Consider the following 19,006-nt stretch of genomic DNA (forward strand, 5'->3'; position numbering starts at 1 on the left):
ACTTTAACCCTAAACTCACCCCCCCCCCCCCACACACACACACACACACACACAATTTAGCAGTCCAAAAAGAAAATCTGGTCTGATTAGTGCTCAGGTGTACAAAAGTATGTTACAACTGGATATACCACATACTGCAGCGGTTATCCCTCCCATAAATCAGTCATACCCACCAATATTTTTTTCAACATCTCGGTCAAGAAACATTGCTTGTTGCCCACTTTAACAGCGTTGTGAATGACATGATGCTTTGCGCCGCTAAGCCCATAGGGGCGCATGGAAATAAAATGATGGGCCAATCCAACTTTTTAAAATTTCGCCAACCTCCCCACAGTTTGGTGATAATTATGGAGGTCCGTAGTGAGATAAAGCTATCGTGGCAATAATCGTTACATCCCTACGGTGAAGCAGACGTTGACGTTTGAAGCAACACTGTGTATGATGGCTCTGTTAACACAATTTTCTGTTTTTTAAATCTTTAATGAGGGCGGACTATTATTTTGGCAGCTTCACAGAAGCGCACAATGCCTAAAACGGTGTTTTCCGACCTTTTATCGAGCCAAGCAAGGCTCATATTTTATATTTAGAAAAATTTCGTGGCACACCCATCAAACAGCAATGTGTCACAAAAGTACGTGTTAAAAAAAAAAAAAAGACTGGTGATAGTGTAACAGCCTGTCACTATATGACTCGGACCTAAATAGATGAACAAAGTCACTGAGGAATGATAACTTTCATAGCGATTGAGTCAAGCTGGATGATTTTCTCTAACCCAGGCATTGGGAAAAACAAGTGCCATAAAAAGTTTCGATCAAAAAGAGAGAGAAGATGGAGCTGCCCTCAAAGCCTCCATCTTGAATCCCAGCCAATGTCACTTTGACCACAGAGGACATTGTGCTTCATATTCTGACACACATTTTCTAAACTGTACCTCTGCTGGACAATGCCTCTCTAAATATGGTTTACTGACATTTTATTTAATGACCACTGTCCTCCCTCACCCCCTCTTAAAAAATATTTATGTATTTATTTGTCAACAATAAGAGCAGTCACTGGCTTTGAGGTGTCTTGCAAAGATTTGTGTTGTTGGACGTGCGGCTTCGCCCGAAGGCAAAGGCCCCAGGACGATAGTGTAGATTTCCTCCTCCTTCACATGGAAACGTGGGTGTGTATATGTATGTGGGTGTGGGTGTATGTGCGTGCGAAACGGTAACGTTTGTTGAAGCGTTTTCCTTGCACTGCGGTGTCAAACTGGTTTCACGCCAGAGGGACGCCAAAGCCATTCTTGAGGTGGAAATACAATTTATTTCGGTCGTTCAATCCGAAAAAGTGAAACTCGTATTTTACACATTCGGGGTGAAATATTTCTTCCTTTTCTTTTGCGTCATTTTATTAAAATGTACAACTAATGAAAACCCAAAACTCAACATCTTGAGAAATGTAATGAATTTGAACTTGGATTATGTTGCTTTTCATCACCGGTTTCAGAGGCACAATGTTCACTTGATGCATCTGGAAAGTGCTGAGCGCAGCAAAGGACAGCCCCTTATATTGCAGTTGAATGGAGCTTCACTGGAAATAGAAGGTCGGAATTGGACTTTTGAGAAAAGTATTTTCAATTGTGTTTATCGAATCCATAAAATATGAGTTTCACTTTTTTTTTTTCCTTTTTCCAATGAACTCTCACCATCTCCTAAGTGTATAAAGCTCGTCCGTTGAACATGCCTCATCCATCCCCGGACTGTTGAAGTTACATTCTCAAATTTGATCGATGGTTTGACACTATCGGAATACCTCAAGCAGCTTTGGTTGCACACCACCCGGAAGCAAAAATAAATAAATAAATAAATGAAAGTCCAACTGCTAAGTGACATGTTACAAGCACGCCTGTTCATCTTTGCAGTTAACACTAATAGTGCACTGATAAACTTCAGAGCTGCTGATTGGATGTACTTGTTGTTTGATTATTATTGACATGATGTTTTTTTTTTTTTTATTTTTAATTGTCCCGAATGGCGGGTCGACCAGGTTCCGAATGTATTATGCATTTTTGAAAAGAATTTGCCGTTTTGTTGGGCGGCAAATGTGTGTTAGGGCGGGGGACATGCAAACAGAATCTGCTGTTTTGTCATTCGAAATAAAGGTGAGTTACCATGTGCAATTTGAATGACATGTCTAATTATGACCTCAGCGGTTGTATTTTACGTCCTACAGACACCCCCCCCCCCACACACACACACACACACACACAATTTAGCAGTCCAAAAAGAAAATCTGGTCTGATTAGTGCTCAGGTGTACAAAAGTATGTTACAACTGGATATACCACATACTGCAGCGGTTATCCCTCCCATAAATCAGTCATACCCACCAATATTTTTTTCAACATCTCGGTCAAGAAACATTGCTTGTTGCCCACTTTAACAGCGTTGTGAATGACATGATGCTTTGCGCCGCTAAGCCCATAGGGGCGCATGGAAATAAAATGATGGGCCAATCCAACTTTTTAAAATTTCGCCAACCTCCCCACAGTTTGGTGATAATTATGGAGGTCCGTAGTGAGATAAAGCTATCGTGGCAATAATCGTTACATCCCTACGGTGAAGCAGACGTTGACGTTTGAAGCAACACTGTGTATGATGGCACTGTTAACACAATTTTCTGTTTTTTAAATCTTTAATGAGGGCGGACTATTATTTTGGCAGCTTCACAGAAGCGCACAATGCCTAAAACGGTGTTTTCCGACCTTTTATCGAGCCAAGCAAGGCTCATATTTTATATTTAGAAAAATTTCGTGGCACACCCATCAAACAGCAATGTGTCACAAAAGTACGTGTTAAAAAAAAAAAAAAAGACTGGTGATAGTGTAACAGCCTGTCACTATATGACTCGGACCTAAATAGATGAACAAAGTCACTGAGGAATGATAACTTTCATAGCGATTGAGTCAAGCTGGATGATTTTCTCTAACCCAGGCATTGGGAAAAACAAGTGCCAAAAAAAGTTTCGATCAAAAAGAGAGAGAAGATGGAGCTGCCCTCAAAGCCTCCATCTTGAATCCCAGCCAATGTCACTTTGACCACAGAGGACATTGTGCTTCATATTCTGACACACATTTTCTAAACTGTACCTCTGCTGGACAATGCCTCTCTAAATATGGTTTACTGACATTTTATTTAATGACCACTGTCCTCCCTCACCCCCTCTTAAAAAATATTTATGTATTTATTTGTCAACAATAAGACCAGTCACTGGCTTTGAGGTGTCTTGCAAAGGTTTGTGTTATTGGACGTGCGGCTTCGCCCAAAGGCAAAGGCCCCAGGACGATAGTGTAGATTTCCTCCTCCTTCACATGGAAACGTGGGTGTGTATATGTATGTGGGTGTGGGTGTATGTGCGTGCGAAACGGTAACGTTTGTTGAAGCGTTTTCCTTGCACTGCGGTGTCAAACTGGTTTCACGCCAGAGGGACGCCAAAGCCATTCTTGAGGTGGAAATACAATTTATTTCGGTCGTTCAATCCGAAAAAGTGAAACTCGTATTTTACACATTCGGAGTGAAATATTTATTCCTTTTCTTTTGCGTCATTTTACTAAAATGTACAACTAATGAAAACCCAAAACTCAACATCTTGAGAAATGTAACGAATTTGAACTTGGATTATGTTGCTTTTCATCACCGGTTTCAGAGGCACAATGTTCACTTGATGCATCTGGAAAGTGCTGAGCGCAGCAAAGGACAGCCCCTTATATTGCAGTTGAATGGAGCTTCACTGGAAATAGAAGGTCGGAATTGGACTTTTGAGAAAAGTATTTTCAATTGTGTTTATCGAATCCATAAAATATGAGTTTCACTTTTTTTTTTTCCTTTTTCCAATGAACTCTCACCATCTCCTAAGTGTATAAAGCTCGTCCGTTGAACATGCCTCATCCATCCCCGGACTGTTGAAGTTACATTCTCAAATTTGATAGATGGTTTGACACTATCGGAATACCTCAAGCAGCTTTGGTTGCACACCACCCGGAAGCAAAAAAAATAAAAATAAATGGAAGTCCAACTGCTAAGTGACATGTTACAAGCACGCCTGTTCATCTTTGCAGTTAACACTAATAGTGCACTGATAAACTTCAGAGCTGTTGATTGGATGTACTTGTTTGATTATTATTGACATGATGTTTTTTTTTTTTTTTATTGTCCCGAATGTCGGGTCGACCAGGTTCCGAATGTGTCCTGCCTTATTGAGGCATTCTTGAAAAGAATTTGCCTTTTTGTTTGGAGGCAAATGTGTGATAGGTCGGGGGAAATGCAAACAGAATCTGCTGTTTTGTCATTCGAAATAAAAGGACTGGTACAAGAATTTACATTTGAATTGCATAACTTCCTCGTTGCACTTGTGGGTGTGAGAGCAAATGTCACCCCCATTTTTTTTTTTTTTTAGCACGAAAGCCCCTTACACAATGTTCTCCATTGTTTTAAGACTTAGTGGAGAGGTAATGTTTCGGACTGGAACAAGTTTAATACACATGAAGTTGTCTCAATCTGCATTTTAAACAGAATAAACCACAAAATTGGACCGGTTACACTGGAATGTCCCAAAAGTGGAACACTTAGCCTGGAAACAAGGTTCGAAAGGCAAACCAAACAGCATGCGCATGCAATTTTTTTTTTTCTGATGCCTGCGCAAAAAAAGTTTGAATAATGCCAAATAATGGTCATGGTAATCATAAGGCCAAAACATTTTTGTGACATGGGTAAGTGTCTACCTGCTTACTGCGATTCATTGCTGCTAACCATTGATGCTCATTTAATAGTGCCTTGCTGTTCTTTCTCCAGTAGATGTCGCCAAAGGGTGAGTCATCTATTTTGGGTGTGTATCATATTTTTGTGGTGGTGTCTCAGGGATTTGTCGTTCTGTCACAAGCTCTGTCCTGATTGTCATTTTTTTTTTTGTCACAAAAGTACGTGTTAAAAAAAAAAAAGACTGGTGATAGTGTCACCAGCCTGTCACTATATGACTCGGACCTAAATAGATGAACAAAGTCACTGAGGAATGATAACTTTCATAGCGATTGAGTCAAGCTGGATGATTTTCTCTAACCCAGGCATTGGGAAAAACAAGTGCCAAAAAAAGTTTCGATCAAAAAGAGAGAGAAGATGGAGCTGCCCTCAAAGCCTCCATCTTGAATCCCAGCCAATGTCACTTTGACCACAGAGGACATTGTGCTTCATATTCTGACACACATTTTCTAAACTGTACCTCTGCTGGACAATGCCTCTCTAAATATGGTTTACTGACATTTTATTTAATGACCACTGTCCTCCCTCACCCCCTCTTAAAAAATATTTATGTATTTATTTGTCAACAATAAGAGCAGTCACTGGCTTTGAGGTGTCTTGCAAAGGTTTGTGTTATTGGACGTGCGGCTTCGCCCAAAGGCAAAGGCCCCAGGACGATAGTGTAGATTTCCTCCTCCTTCACATGGAAACGTGGGTGTGTATATGTATGTGGGTGTGGGTGTATGCGTGCGAATCGGTAACGTTTGTTGAAGCGTTTTCCTTGCACTGCGGTGTCAAACTGGTTTCACGCCAGAGGGACGCCAAAGCCATTCTTGAGGTGGAAATACAATTTATTTCGGTCGTTCAATCCGAAAAAGTGAAACTCGTATTTTACACATTCGGAGTGAAATATTTATTCCTTTTCTTTTGCGTCATTTTACTAAAATGTACAACTAATGAAAACCCAAAACTCAACATCTTGAGAAATGTAACGAATTTGAACTTGGATTATGTTGCTTTTCATCACCGGTTTCAGAGGCACAATGTTCACTTGATGCATCTGGAAAGTGCTGAGCGCAGCAAAGGACAGCCCCTTATATTGCAGTTGAATGGAGCTTCACTGGAAATAGAAGGTCGGAATTGGACTTTTGACAAAAGTATTTTCAATTGTGTTTATCGAATCCATAAAATATGAGTTTCACTTTTTTTTTTTCCTTTTTCCAATGAACTCTCACCATCTCCTAAGTGTATAAAGCTCGTCCGTTGAACATGCCTCATCCATCCCCGGACTGTTGAAGTTACATTCTCAAATTTGATAGATGGTTTGACACTATCGGAATACCTCAAGCAGCTTTGGTTGCACACCACCCGGAAGCAAAAAAAATAAAAATAAATGGAAGTCCAACTGCTAAGTGACATGTTACAAGCACGCCTGTTCATCTTTGCAGTTAACACTAATAGTGCACTGATAAACTTCAGAGCTGTTGATTGGATGTACTTGTTTGATTATTATTGACATGATGTTTTTTTTTTTTTTTTATTGTCCCGAATGTCGGGCACTGGAATGTCCCAAAAGTGGAACACTTAGCCTGGAAACAAGGTTCGAAAGGCAAACCAAACAGCATGCGCATGCAATTTTTTTTTTTCTGATGCCTGCGCAAAAAAAGTTTGAATAATGCCAAATAATGGTCATGGTAATCATAAGGCCAAAACATTTTTGTGACATGGGTAAGTGTCTACCTGCTTACTGCGATTCATTGCTGCTAACCATTGATGCTCATTTAATAGTGCCTTGCTGTTCTTTCTCCAGTAGATGTCGCCAAAGGGTGAGTCATCTATTTTGGGTGTGTATCATATTTTTGTGGTGGTGTCTCAGGGATTTGTCGTTCTGTCACAAGCTCTGTCCTGATTGTCATTTTTTTTTTTTGTTTTTAGCTGCGTAAACTGATCACAGGGTAATATTGACTAAATTATTGCATCAAGAAAAAGTGCTGTCGTTTGGTGTTCAACAGAAATGTGTACAGCACTTGGAGTTGCGTTTTTACGTGTGAAAAATGCTTTATAAGTAATTTTAAAATAAATTAACGGGGTGGCCGCTACGCAATTTTGAACACAGGAAAAAAAAACGCGTGAACTCATAATTGCAAATTGAATGTAATCTTTGAGAAGGGTTCCGGCATATTCATGAAATAGTGACATTGAGTGGAAAAAAATCTAAGAAATTACCACATTATTTTATAACCTATTTATTGATTTATTTTTAACCATTTGTCAGTTTTAAAAATCAATCGTGGCCCTTGAGCATCAAGGGTGACCTGACCTGATCTGATCTGACCTGGCCCTGGCTCTCTCTGGATAAGCTGCCCTCCGTCCGCCGCAGTCTTTCTTATTCCGTCACCATTTGGGTTTGATAAAGTTGAAAGTGTTTTCAACAGGCAGGATCCAGAGGAATTGGACACTGAGGCCGATGGCCCTTGGTATGCTTCTCCTTACTCCTAACCTTCGTGGTTGATTCGTGAAAGCGGGTTCCTTCCCCAATACGCATCCCATTGAAGAGCAATGCACAAGTCAGAAGGAAGCGATGACTGAAAGCCATCCAAAGAAGAGACCTCAAGAGAACAGGTGAGAGCCTCCCGCAAGGATTTCTATGCTTGAATAGCATTATTCCCGCGCTCATTGCTTTATTAGGGCTTTCCCTGTACTCCCTTATCTGATGCCTGCGCTCTCCCTGCTCTATTACTATATTTGTACGTGTTTTTCCAAACACTGGGCCAGCACTGCAGTGACGCTGAGAGGCCACTTCTGCGCGTTTCCTCTCAGTTTACATTCTTCGGACTCAGACTTGGCTGAAGGCACACGGGATGCCGGGAATGTCCTACTTGTGTCTCCGTGCCATTTCTTTCACACATTAGAAGAAGACTGTAAGCCTCGGTGATGGAGCCAACGCCTCAACGTGAACACGGAGCGACTGTGAAGGTGACAAGCGAGCAGCTTGCTGCGATTGACGATGAGGACGTCCTCAACAAGATGGTGAGCCCATATGTGAACTCTTCTCGTACAGGCCAAAACATTAGGGACACCTGTATTAACTGACACCCGATACAAGAGCTCCGCCAAAAATTCCGCTTTGACAAAAATGTAAGGTGGTGTAGAAGTGTACTCCGTCATACTGGAAGTGTTTTCGTCTTATGTAACTTCATAATCAAAACATCTCAAGTCGAGGCGATGGCACTGAGCCCACAACAAGGAGCATATTGTTCAATTAATTATCAGGCGTGATGATTAATAATGAATGCTTTTCATTCATGTGAAGACACCGATCATGTTCAAGGAAAAGTCCAGCGGGGATGGCCCCTTTGTTCCCCTCCTCAGAAACTCGCTTTATGTATATTTTTGATGAGGAACATGTTCGCTTGCATTTTCAATTTTTATCCATTGGTTTGGGAGAAATCCATCAATAACTAACTACTCTCAAAACATCTCTTTGGATTGAAATTTATTTTGTAAGTTGGACAATGCTGGAGAATTTGAAGAGAGGCGACTCATCCGTGCTGCGTTGAGGGACCTGCTGAAGAAGAAGCGAGGTGAGTTCCAGTCTGGTAAATGTCCAGAAGTGTAAAAAAAACTGTTTGCCCCTTCCTTAATTCTCTGTTTTTGTTTGTCACACTTAAATGTTTCCCATTCCACTCTTCTTTGCTGAATTGCTGTAATTCGTCAACGCTGTACGTTTTTCGAGCATGAACGACCTTTAAAATGTTATGCCACAGCATTTCAGATCCACGTCTGGACTTAGACCTTTTTTGTTTTCTTACACCATTCAGAAGTTGACTTGCTGATGCGTTTTCAATCATTCTCATGATGCAGAACCCAAATGTGCATCAGCCTAAGGTCACAAACTGATAGCCAGATATTCTCCCAAAGTTCGTGGCTGCAGCAATGACAGCAAGTCATCCAGATTCTGGAGTAGCAAAGCAGCCCCAGACACTCACACTTGTAACGAGTATTGTGTGTTCTTTTTCTGAAATGCTGTGTTACATTTATGCCAGATATTAGACAAACACTTTCAATCCATCCTCTCAGAAGTGTTGGGAATCATTCAGATGTGTTTTGCCAGAGTTAGACGAGCTTTCCATGTTCTTTTTGGTAACTGCCCTGGGCGTCATTGTTGTATCATGAACACTGACATGGAAACTGTGCAAAGAATGAAGAATTTTACAAATCCTTCATGGCACTAATGACAAACATGATTCAATTCTTTGTCAGACAAACGGGAGCAGGAGCGAGGGTCCCGTCAGCGGGACTTGAGGCAGCAGGGTCTGAGCAAAGAACCCACGCCAGGGGGTGGAGTCCTGGGCGCAGCGAGGGCAACCGTCAACCAGCAGCCTACAACAAACAGTGACTCATATCTTTAAAGATACGCTCCTAGTATTACTGCATTCAAAGTTTTGCAATATTCACTTGATTCTATGCTTTTTTTTTTTGTTTGTTTTCGTTAGGTCGACCGGCCTACTCCATGACAGCAGGCAGGTGAGAACATTTTTTTGCAAATAAAATCACACCTGACTCGTTGGCAGTCCAAAAAACTTAGCATTTACTTAAAACACTTTTGGCCATTAATTGAGGTATGACATCTATTTGAGCAATTGTGCTTGTTTTTTTTTAATAAAAACTCATGGCAATTACTTGCATGGGGTCTATTATGATGGAGGTCACTGTTTGAGTGAAAACTGTAGCCACTATTGTTTTACAGTTATCTTTCTCTCAAAAAATACACTATTTTCCAACAAAAAAAAACCTTGGAGATGAATTGGATCATTTTGAGGAGAGGCCAGGCTTTGAGGAAATGAATCATTTATTTCAAAAACAAAAACGGAATATTTTCCACACATGAAAACAATGTGAAACCACATAAAGAAAATGTCATGTTCATGCCCACAAATGAGTCATACTTTAAATTGAAACGAGGAAAAACTGTATTTGCTGCGTTATTAGATGTATACTCGACCGTCCTCACTTCTCCTCCTCAGTCAAGCCAGTCCTGCTCAAGCCGCCCAAAAATGCCCCGCCTCTGCAGCCCCCAACGCTAAAAACGTCATGTAGACATTGTATTATTTTTGCAATTTCTATCAAAAACACACTGAGATTAATTGGCAGACAGCATCATTGAGAAAAGACTCCACGATTTAAGGAATTAAATCATTTATTTCAAAAACAAAAACGTAGTATTTTCCAAACATGAAAACAATGTGAAACCACATAAAGAAAATGTCATGTTAATGTCCACGAATAAGTTGGACTTTAAATTTAAACTCTTCTTTTGAGTATTGAGGGAGTCCTCGCTTTAGGGTGGCATTCTAGTCTTAAAGTGGTGACATAACCTGGACTTCTATCGAAGTCTGAACATGTTCTAGTCTACTACTACATTAGCATCTGTTAAAGAGTCATATTAAGAGTCAATTCTGGTCTGAAAATCACTTTTGAGGTATAAAACTAACACATCCAGTGAAAAATGCCACATACGGCTTTTACTGTATTAACTGTGTGCGACGTGAGCATGTATTCTTTTGCCGTGGTAAAGCGAGGAAACCTGAATTTGCTGTGCTATTAGATGTGTACTCTACCATCCTAACTTCTCCTCCTCAGTAAAGCCAGTCCTGCTCAAGCCACCCAAAAATGCCCCACCTCTGCAGCCCCCAATGCTAAAAACGTCAAACAGATGCTTCTGGACTGGTGCAAGGCCAAAACGGAGCCATATGGGGTCATCACGGCCCCGCTGTGACTTGCTGATCCGCTCTGTCTTTTGTCATCACAAATGTGTGCGCTCTTTTAGGGAGTGGACATCCACAACTTCTCCTCCAGCTGGAAGGATGGCATCGCCTTCTGCGCTTTGGTGCACCGTTTCTTCCCCGACGCGTTTGAGTATTCCACCCTGAACCCGAACAAGGCCAAGGACAACTTCCAGCTGGCGTTTAGTACCGCAGAGTGAGCCCTCCTTCCTCGTGTCAGCGTATTGTGCGAATGTCCGTCTTGCTTTTTGCACCCTCTGATTTTACGGGTCCGATGTTGATGCTTCTTTGTCTGCAGGAGGCTGGCCGGCTGTCCCCCACTGCTGGACCCCGAAGACTTGGTCCGGATGAAGGAGCCTGACTGGAAGTGCGTTTACACGTACATCCAGGAGTTCTACCGCTGCCTGGTTGAAAAAGGCCTGGTCAAAACCAAAAAGAGGGCTTAGTCTCTTGGCTGGACATTCGCATTTAAACAAAGTCAAGTAGACACATTCGGTTTGCCGTGAAGAAATGGAAGGCATAGCTTTGGAACGTGATCATTAATGGACCCTTGATCAGGTACATCCACACAGACAGAGAGTGCAAAATCTGCCTTTTCAAACAATAAAATGCAGTTTGGATTGACACGATCGGAGAAGTATTCCCTGACTTATTGCAGAGATCCATTACGATGACACACATTTTCAGTTACAAAGGTTCATTTTCCAATTCAAGCAGTCCCTTTTATTCATGTTGTGGTCAGTGATAGATTGATCCAGAAGACAATCGTTTTGTCAATCTATTGACGTTAAATATTTTTACTTTATTAAAATGGATTAACGATTGTATGTGAAGGGCCACCTCCTCTCAGTTTATATGTTATTTGCATTTTCTTGATTGAAAGAAGGACAAAAATGTGTTAAGATCAGAAAATGCATTGTTGGGGATTGGAGGAAATCAAGGATTTTAATTGAAGGCTATTATCACCCTGCCTTCACATTATTGTTTCCATGGGAGACACCGGAAATGTTGAATTGAAGTTTTAGGTCAAATTAGGCCCGATTGTTTTGCTGTATGTTTGTACCCTCAAATGCAAATGGACCCATCATAGTTGAGTTGTAATTACAAAAAAAAAAAAAAAACATTTGTATGAAAAAGTCTTAGGCTATAACGCTAAATAAATTCCTTACCTTTACTCCGACGGTTAGCACGTACACACGTTGCGAGTATGTGATAGGAGAGAGCTGGAACTTGCTGGAGCGGTGGCGAGAGAGAGAGAGAGAGATAATGAAGAAACCGGGCAGGCTAAAGAAGGCGCTGGAGGAGTTAAAGAAGCCGATGAGGTCGAGTTGAGGATCTGTTTTGAGTTCTCGCTACTTTTTAGTAGGAGATCAAGGCTGCAGGAGCTAACTAAGCAGTTGATTCAGATTCAGATTGCGAAAACTTTATTTATCCCCGTGGGGCAATTTGAGTTGTGCGAGAGCGGCTTATAGTAGAGACGTCGATATTTCAGGATCCTGCACAGGATCCAGTGGGGGATCTGGTGCAGGCCTCTCTAGCATCTTGAGGAGCTGCTTGAGGTTTGACTGGAAGGAGACACTCTTCACCTCCTCCCAAATCTTTGACTTTGGCAAACCCTTCCTCTATCAGCAAGAAACCAGCCGCCAGGCTCTTGCACGTGAACTTTTTGGCCTCCAGTAGCCCGCTTTTCTGCCTGCTTGTTATGGTCGATTTCATGTGCGGAGATGCCTTCACGTGCTCCAGGATGCGATCTTGAGCCTTAATGATAGTCACGACAGTAGAGCGACTTAAGTGGAGCGCGCGGCCGATGTTCGTCGGCGTTTCTCCCCGTTTTGATCGCTTCACGACATCTAACTTGACATCCATGGTGATGGCTTTCCTTTTCTTTGAAGTGTGGCCGCCGGAAGGCTCCACCTTGACCTTAGGAGGCATTACGTCAACAGGAAAGTCACTATAAAAAGAAAAAAACAACAACGTATAAGCACAGCAAACCAAAATGGCCAACGGTGCAAAGTGGGTGCCATAAGTTTCTCTTGAGTCACAACGCGTGAACGTACTCCAAAGTCGTTTCTACAACACCGACATAAGTTTTGTACAAACATAACCCGCTAGGTCAGAAGTTTCAAACGCAAGGCCCAGGGGCCAGATCCGCCCCGCCACATCATTTTATGTGGCCCGGCACGCGGCCGATATTCGTCTGCGTTTCGATGGCTGCACCGTGTTTAGCTTCAAATCCAAGGTGATGGCTTTGATTTTCTTTGAAGTGTGACCACCGGAAGATTCCGCCTTGCCCTTTGGGGGCATTGCGTCATCTACAAAGTCACTAAAGAAGGAAAAAAAAACGAGTATTTATAACCGCAGCAAACCAAAACGGCGAACGGCGCAAAGCCGCGTCGTCACGACGCGACGAGGTATTCCGAGGTTGTTCTTACGACACCAACGTAACTTTTGTACGAACATAACGTATCGATGTCATGCCGTATATGCGCGCATGAACAACGCTTCTCTGCCAAAATTCGGTAATAGTAAAACAAAAAGAGTGAAGTTACACACCACATATTTGTATGAATATGTCTATGCCTTGAATTATAAAACGTCGACCTGATGCGTTTATCCACACAATGAAAAAAAATAACAAGCAAAGATGATAATTCCTCTTGCCTTTACTCTGCTGATAGTTTGGGTCCTCTTCTGTCTGACTACTTTCTATTAAATGTTATTTAACCGAGTTCTGTTAATATAACACCGTCGTTATTTTTGCTCGTCATACATCGTAATGTCCAAAAATGGCATACGCTGACGCATTAGTGAATATTGCATAACCAAAGTTACAGGATGAAAAACGATTACATAAAAAATTTTGACGATATATTTACTCCTGTGTTTGGCCTTTACGTATCCTCATTAGGTGTTAGCAATTACTTAGGCCACGGCATCCATTGTGATGGAGGTCGCTGTTTGGGGGGGAAACAGTAGCCACTGTAGACATTGTATTATTTTTGCAATTTCTATCAAAAACACACTGAGATTAATTGGCAGACAGCATCATTGAGAAAAGACTCCACGATTTAAGGAATTAAATCATTTATTTCAAAAACAAAAACGTAGTATTTTCCAAACATGAAAACAATGTGAAACCACATAAAGAAAATGTCATGTTAATGTCCACGAATAAGTTGGACTTTAAATTTAAACTCTTCTTTTGAGTATTGAGGGAGTCCTCGCTTTAGGGTGGCATTCTAGTCTTAAAGTGGTGACATAACCTGGACTTCTATCGAAGTCTGAACATGTTCTAGTCTACTACTACATTAGCATCTGTTAAAGAGTCATATTAAGAGTCAATTCTGGTCTGAAAATCACTTTTGAGGTATAAAACTAACACATCCAGTGAAAAATGCCACATACGGCTTTTACTGTATTAACTGTGTGCGACGTGAGCATGTATTCTTTTGCCGTGGTAAAGCGAGGAAACCTGAATTTGCTGTGCTATTAGATGTGTACTCTACCATCCTAACTTCTCCTCCTCAGTAAAGCCAGTCCTGCTCAAGCCACCCAAAAATGCCCCACCTCTGCAGCCCCCAATGCTAAAAACGTCAAACAGATGCTTCTGGACTGGTGCAAGGCCAAAACGGAGCCATATGGGGTCATCACGGCCCCGCTGTGACTTGCTGATCCGCTCTGTCTTTTGTCATCACAAATGTGTGCGCTCTTTTAGGGAGTGGACATCCACAACTTCTCCTCCAGCTGGAAGGATGGCATCGCCTTCTGCGCTTTGGTGCACCGTTTCTTCCCCGACGCGTTTGAGTATTCCACCCTGAACCCGAACAAGGCCAAGGACAACTTCCAGCTGGCGTTTAGTACCGCAGAGTGAGCCCTCCTTCCTCGTGTCAGCGTATTGTGCGAATGTCCGTCTTGCTTTTTGCACCCTCTGATTTTACGGGTCCGATGTTGATGCTTCTTTGTCTGCAGGAGGCTGGCCGGCTGTCCCCCACTGCTGGACCCCGAAGACTTGGTCCGGATGAAGGAGCCTGACTGGAAGTGCGTTTACACGTACATCCAGGAGTTCTACCGCTGCCTGGTTGAAAAAGGCCTGGTCAAAACCAAAAAGAGGGCTTAGTCTCTTGGCTGGACATTCGCATTTAAACAAAGTCAAGTAGACACATTCGGTTTGCCGTGAAGAAATGGAAGGCATAGCTTTGGAACGTGATCATTAATGGACCCTTGATCAGGTACATCCACACAGACAGAGAGTGCAAAATCTGCCTTTTCAAACAATAAAATGCAGTTTGGATTGACACGATCGGAGAAGTATTCCCTGACTTATTGCAGAGATCCATTACGATGACACACATTTTCAGTTACAAAGGTTCATTTTCCAATTCAAGCAGTCCCTTTTATTCATGTTGTGGTCAGTGATAGATTGATCCAGAAGACAATCGTTTTGTCAATCTATTGACGTTAAATATTTTTACTTTATTAAAATGGATTAACGATTGTATGTGAAGGGCCACCTCCTCTCAGTTTATATGTTATTTGCATTTTCTTGATTGAAAGAAGGACAAAAATGTGTTAAGATCAGAAAATGCATTGTTGGGGATTGGAGGAAATCAAGGATTTTAATTGAAGGCTATTATCACCCTGCCTTCACATTATTGTTTCCATGGGAGACACCGGAAATGTTGAATTGAAGTTTTAGGTCAAATTAGGCCCGATTGTTTTGCTGTATGTTTGTACCCTCAAATGCAAATGGACCCATCATAGTTGAGTTGTAATTACAAAAAAAAAAAAAAAACATTTGTATGAAAAAGTCTTAGGCTATAACGCTAAATAAATTCCTTACCTTTACTCCGACGGTTAGCACGTACACACGTTGCGAGTATGTGATAGGAGAGAGCTGGAACTTGCTGGAGCGGTGGCGAGAGAGAGAGAGAGAGATAATGAAGAAACCGGGCAGGCTAAAGAAGGCGCTGGAGGAGTTAAAGAAGCCGATGAGGTCGAGTTGAGGATCTGTTTGAGTTCTCGCTACTTTTTAGTAGGAGATCAAGGCTGCAGGAGCTAACTAAGCAGTTGATTCAGATTCAGATTGCGAAAACTTTATTTATCCCCGTGGGGCAATTTGAGTTGTGCGAGAGCGGCTTATAGTAGAGACGTCGATATTTCAGGATCCTGCACAGGATCCAGTGGGGGATCTGGTGCAGGCCTCTCTAGCATCTTGAGGAGCTGCTTGAGGTTTGACTGGAAGGAGACACTCTTCACCTCCTCCCAAATCTCGTTGTAGCACCGCAGGTTATCCATGACCCCCTTGTAGACCCTTGCGTATCTGGCCGCGTCTGCGTCCTCAGCCTTGAACTTAGCCAAGCCTTCCTCTATCAGCAAGAAACCAGCCGCCAGGCTCTTGCACGTGAACTTTTTGGCCTCCAGTAGCCCGCTTTTCTGCCTGCTTGTTATGGTCGATTTCATGTGCGGAGATGCCTTCACGTGCTCCAGGATGCGATCTTGAGCCTTAATGATAGTCACGACAGTAGAGCGACTTAAGTGGAGCGCGCGGCCGATGTTCGTCGGCGTTTCTCCCCGTTTTGATCGCTTCACGACATCTAACTTGACATCCATGGTGATGGCTTTCCTTTTCTTTGAAGTGTGGCCGCCGGAAGGCTCCACCTTGACCTTAGGAGGCATTACGTCAACAGGAAAGTCACTATAAAAAGAAAAAAACAACAACGTATAAGCACAGCAAACCAAAATGGCCAACGGTGCAAAGTGGGTGCCATAAGTTTCTCTTGAGTCACAACGCGTGAACGTACTCCAAAGTCGTTTCTACAACACCGACATAAGTTTTGTACAAACATAACCCGCTAGGTCTTTGAGGAAATGAATCATTTATTTCAAAAACAAAAACGGAATATTTTCCACACATGAAAACAATGTGAAACCACATAAAGAAAATGTCATGTTCATGCCCACAAATGAGTCATACTTTAAATTGAAACGAGGAAAAACTGTATTTGCTGCGTTATTAGATGTATACTCGACCGTCCTCACTTCTCCTCCTCAGTCAAGCCAGTCCTGCTCAAGCCGCCCAAAAATGCCCCGCCTCTGCAGCCCCCAACGCTAAAAACGTCAAACAGATGCTTCTGGACTGGTGCAAGGCCAAAACGGAGCCATATGGGGTCATCACGGCCCCGCTGTGACTTGCTGATCTGCTCTGTCTTTTGTCATCACAAATGTGTGCGCTCTTTTAGGGAGTGGACATCCACAACTTCTCCTCCAGCTGGAAAGATGGCATCGCCTTCTGCGCTTTGGTGCACCGTTTCTTCCCCGACGCGTTTGAGTATTCCACCCTGAACCCGAACAAGGCCAAGGACAACTTCCAGCTGGCGTTTAGTACCGCAGAGTGAGCCCTCCTTCCTCGTGTCAGCGTATTGTGCGAATGTCCGTCTTGCTTTTTGCACCCTCTGATTTTACGGGTCCGATGTTGATGCTTCTTTGTCTGCAGGAGGCTGGCCGGCTGTCCCCCACTGCTGGACCCCGAAGACTTGGTCCGGATGAAGGAGCCTGACTGGAAGTGCGTTTACACGTACATCCAGGAGTTCTACCGCTGCCTGGTTGAAAAAGGCCTGGTCAAAACCAAAAAGAGGGCTTAGTCTCTTGGCTGGACATTCGCATTTAAACAAAGTCAAGTAGACACATTCGGTTTGCCGTGAAGAAATGGAAGGCATAGCTTTGGAACGTGATCATTAATGGACCCTTGATCAGGTACATCCACACAGACTGAGAGTGCAAAATCTACCTTTTCAAACAATAAAATGCAGTTTGGATTGACACGATCGGAGAAGTATTCCCTGACTTATTGCAGAGATCCATTACGATGACACACATTTTCAGTTACAAAGGTTCATTTTCCAATTCAAGCAGTCCCTTTTATTCATGTTGTGGTCAGTGATAGATTGATCCAGAAGACAATCGTTTTGTCAATCTATTGACGTTAAATATTTTTACTTTATTAAAATGGATTAACGATTGTATGTGAAGGGCCACCTCCTCTCAGTTTATATGTTATTTGCATTTTCTTGATTGAAAGAAGGACAAAAATGTGTTAAGATCAGAAAATGCATTGTTGGGGATTGGAGGAAATCAAGGATTTTAATTGAAGGCTATTATCACCCTGCCTTCACATTATTGTTTCCATGGGAGACACCGGAAATGTTGAATTGAAGTTTTAGGTCAAATTAGGCCCGATTGTTTTGCTGTATGTTTGTACCCTCAAATGCAAATGGACCCATCATAGTTGAGTTGTAATTACAAAAAAAAAAAAAAAACATTTGTATGAAAAAGTCTTAGGCTATAACGCTAAATAAATTCCTTACCTTTACTCCGACGGTTAGCACGTACACACGTTGCGAGTATGTGATAGGAGAGAGCTGGAACTTGCTGGAGCGGTGGCGAGAGAGAGAGAGAGAGATAATGAAGAAACCGGGCAGGCTAAAGAAGGCGCTGGAGGAGTTAAAGAAGCCGATGAGGTCGAGTTGAGGATCTGTTTGAGTTCTCGCTACTTTTTAGTAGGAGATCAAGGCTGCAGGAGCTAACTAAGCAGTTGATTCAGATTCAGATTGCGAAAACTTTATTTATCCCCGTGGGGCAATTTGAGTTGTGCGAGAGCGGCTTATAGTAGAGACGTCGATATTTCAGGATCCTGCACAGGATCCAGTGGGGGATCTGGTGCAGGCCTCTCTAGCATCTTGAGGAGCTGCTTGAGGTTTGACTGGAAGGAGACACTCTTCACCTCCTCCCAAATCTCGTTGTAGCACCGCAGGTTATCCATGACCCCCTTGTAGACCCTTGCGTATCTGGCCGCGTCTGCGTCCTCAGCCTTGAACTTAGCCAAGCCTTCCTCTATCAGCAAGAAACCAGCCGCCAGGCTCTTGCACGTGAACTTTTTGGCCTCCAGTAGCCCGCTTTTCTGCCTGCTTGTTATGGTCGATTTCATGTGCGGAGATGCCTTCACGTGCTCCAGGATGCGATCTTGAGCCTTAATGATAGTCACGACAGTAGAGCGACTTAAGTGGAGCGCGCGGCCGATGTTCGTCGGCGTTTCTCCCCGTTTTGATCGCTTCACGACATCTAACTTGACATCCATGGTGATGGCTTTCCTTTTCTTTGAAGTGTGGCCGCCGGAAGGCTCCACCTTGACCTTAGGAGGCATTACGTCAACAGGAAAGTCACTATAAAAAGAAAAAAACAACAACGTATAAGCACAGCAAACCAAAATGGCCAACGGTGCAAAGTGGGTGCCATAAGTTTCTCTTGAGTCACAACGCGTGAACGTACTCCAAAGTCGTTTCTACAACACCGACATAAGTTTTGTACAAACATAACCCGCTAGGTCAGAAGTTTCAAACGCAAGGCCCAGGGGCCAGATCCGCCCCGCCACATCATTTTATGTGGCCCG

General features: G+C 42.7%; 4 protein-coding genes and 1 long non-coding RNA gene across 6 annotated transcripts in view; 3 read left to right on the plus strand and 2 right to left on the minus strand.

The window, feature by feature from the left end:
- The first annotated feature begins 7,528 nt into the window (after positions 1-7,528).
- LOC109523596 (smoothelin-like) lies at positions 7,529-11,393 on the plus strand. 2 transcript variants are annotated; one of them, XM_019882831.1, is made up of 7 exons: positions 7,529-7,804; positions 8,283-8,358; positions 9,038-9,169; positions 9,280-9,301; positions 10,418-10,532; positions 10,605-10,756; positions 10,859-11,393. In XM_019882831.1, the coding sequence occupies exons 1-7, from the start codon at positions 7,709-7,711 to the stop codon at positions 11,004-11,006; spliced, it is 741 nt and encodes a 246-aa protein (XP_019738390.1). In that variant the 5' UTR covers positions 7,529-7,708; the 3' UTR covers positions 11,007-11,393. The 2 variants fall into 2 exon arrangements, with proteins under 2 accessions (XP_019738390.1, XP_019738389.1); XM_019882830.1 differs by having other exon boundaries at positions 7,530-7,804; positions 9,271-9,301.
- Positions 11,394-14,075: 2,682 nt separating this feature from the next.
- LOC109523603 (smoothelin-like protein 1) lies at positions 14,076-15,064 on the plus strand. Its single transcript, XM_019882839.1, has 3 exons — positions 14,076-14,203; positions 14,276-14,427; positions 14,530-15,064. Exons 1-3 carry the CDS (start codon positions 14,162-14,164, stop codon positions 14,675-14,677), a joined length of 342 nt encoding a protein of 113 aa, XP_019738398.1. The 5' UTR covers positions 14,076-14,161; the 3' UTR covers positions 14,678-15,064.
- On the minus strand, positions 14,574-16,397 carry LOC109523599 (uncharacterized). Its single transcript, XM_019882834.1, has 3 exons — positions 15,710-16,397; positions 15,401-15,632; positions 14,574-14,650 (listed from the first exon to the last, which is right to left on the minus strand). The coding sequence occupies exons 1-2, from the start codon at positions 16,234-16,236 to the stop codon at positions 15,620-15,622; spliced, it is 540 nt and encodes a 179-aa protein (XP_019738393.1). The 5' UTR covers positions 16,237-16,397; the 3' UTR covers positions 14,574-14,650; positions 15,401-15,619.
- Positions 16,398-16,562: 165 nt separating this feature from the next.
- On the plus strand, positions 16,563-17,588 carry LOC109523600 (smoothelin-like protein 1). Its single transcript, XM_019882836.1, has 3 exons — positions 16,563-16,727; positions 16,800-16,951; positions 17,054-17,588. The coding sequence occupies exons 1-3, from the start codon at positions 16,578-16,580 to the stop codon at positions 17,199-17,201; spliced, it is 450 nt and encodes a 149-aa protein (XP_019738395.1). The 5' UTR covers positions 16,563-16,577; the 3' UTR covers positions 17,202-17,588.
- Positions 17,589-18,596: 1,008 nt separating this feature from the next.
- LOC109523606 (uncharacterized) overlaps positions 18,597-19,006 on the minus strand; it is a 1,133-nt gene continuing 723 nt past the window's right edge. The window contains exon 2 of the long non-coding RNA XR_002169801.1: positions 18,597-18,779. This is a non-coding gene — a long non-coding RNA (uncharacterized LOC109523606). The remainder of the gene's footprint in view (positions 18,780-19,006) is intronic.

This window comes from Hippocampus comes, unplaced genomic scaffold (assembly GCF_001891065.2).
Source record: "Hippocampus comes isolate QL1 unplaced genomic scaffold, H_comes_QL1_v1.1 scaffold30, whole genome shotgun sequence".
NCBI lineage: Eukaryota > Metazoa > Chordata > Actinopteri > Syngnathiformes > Syngnathidae > Hippocampus > Hippocampus comes.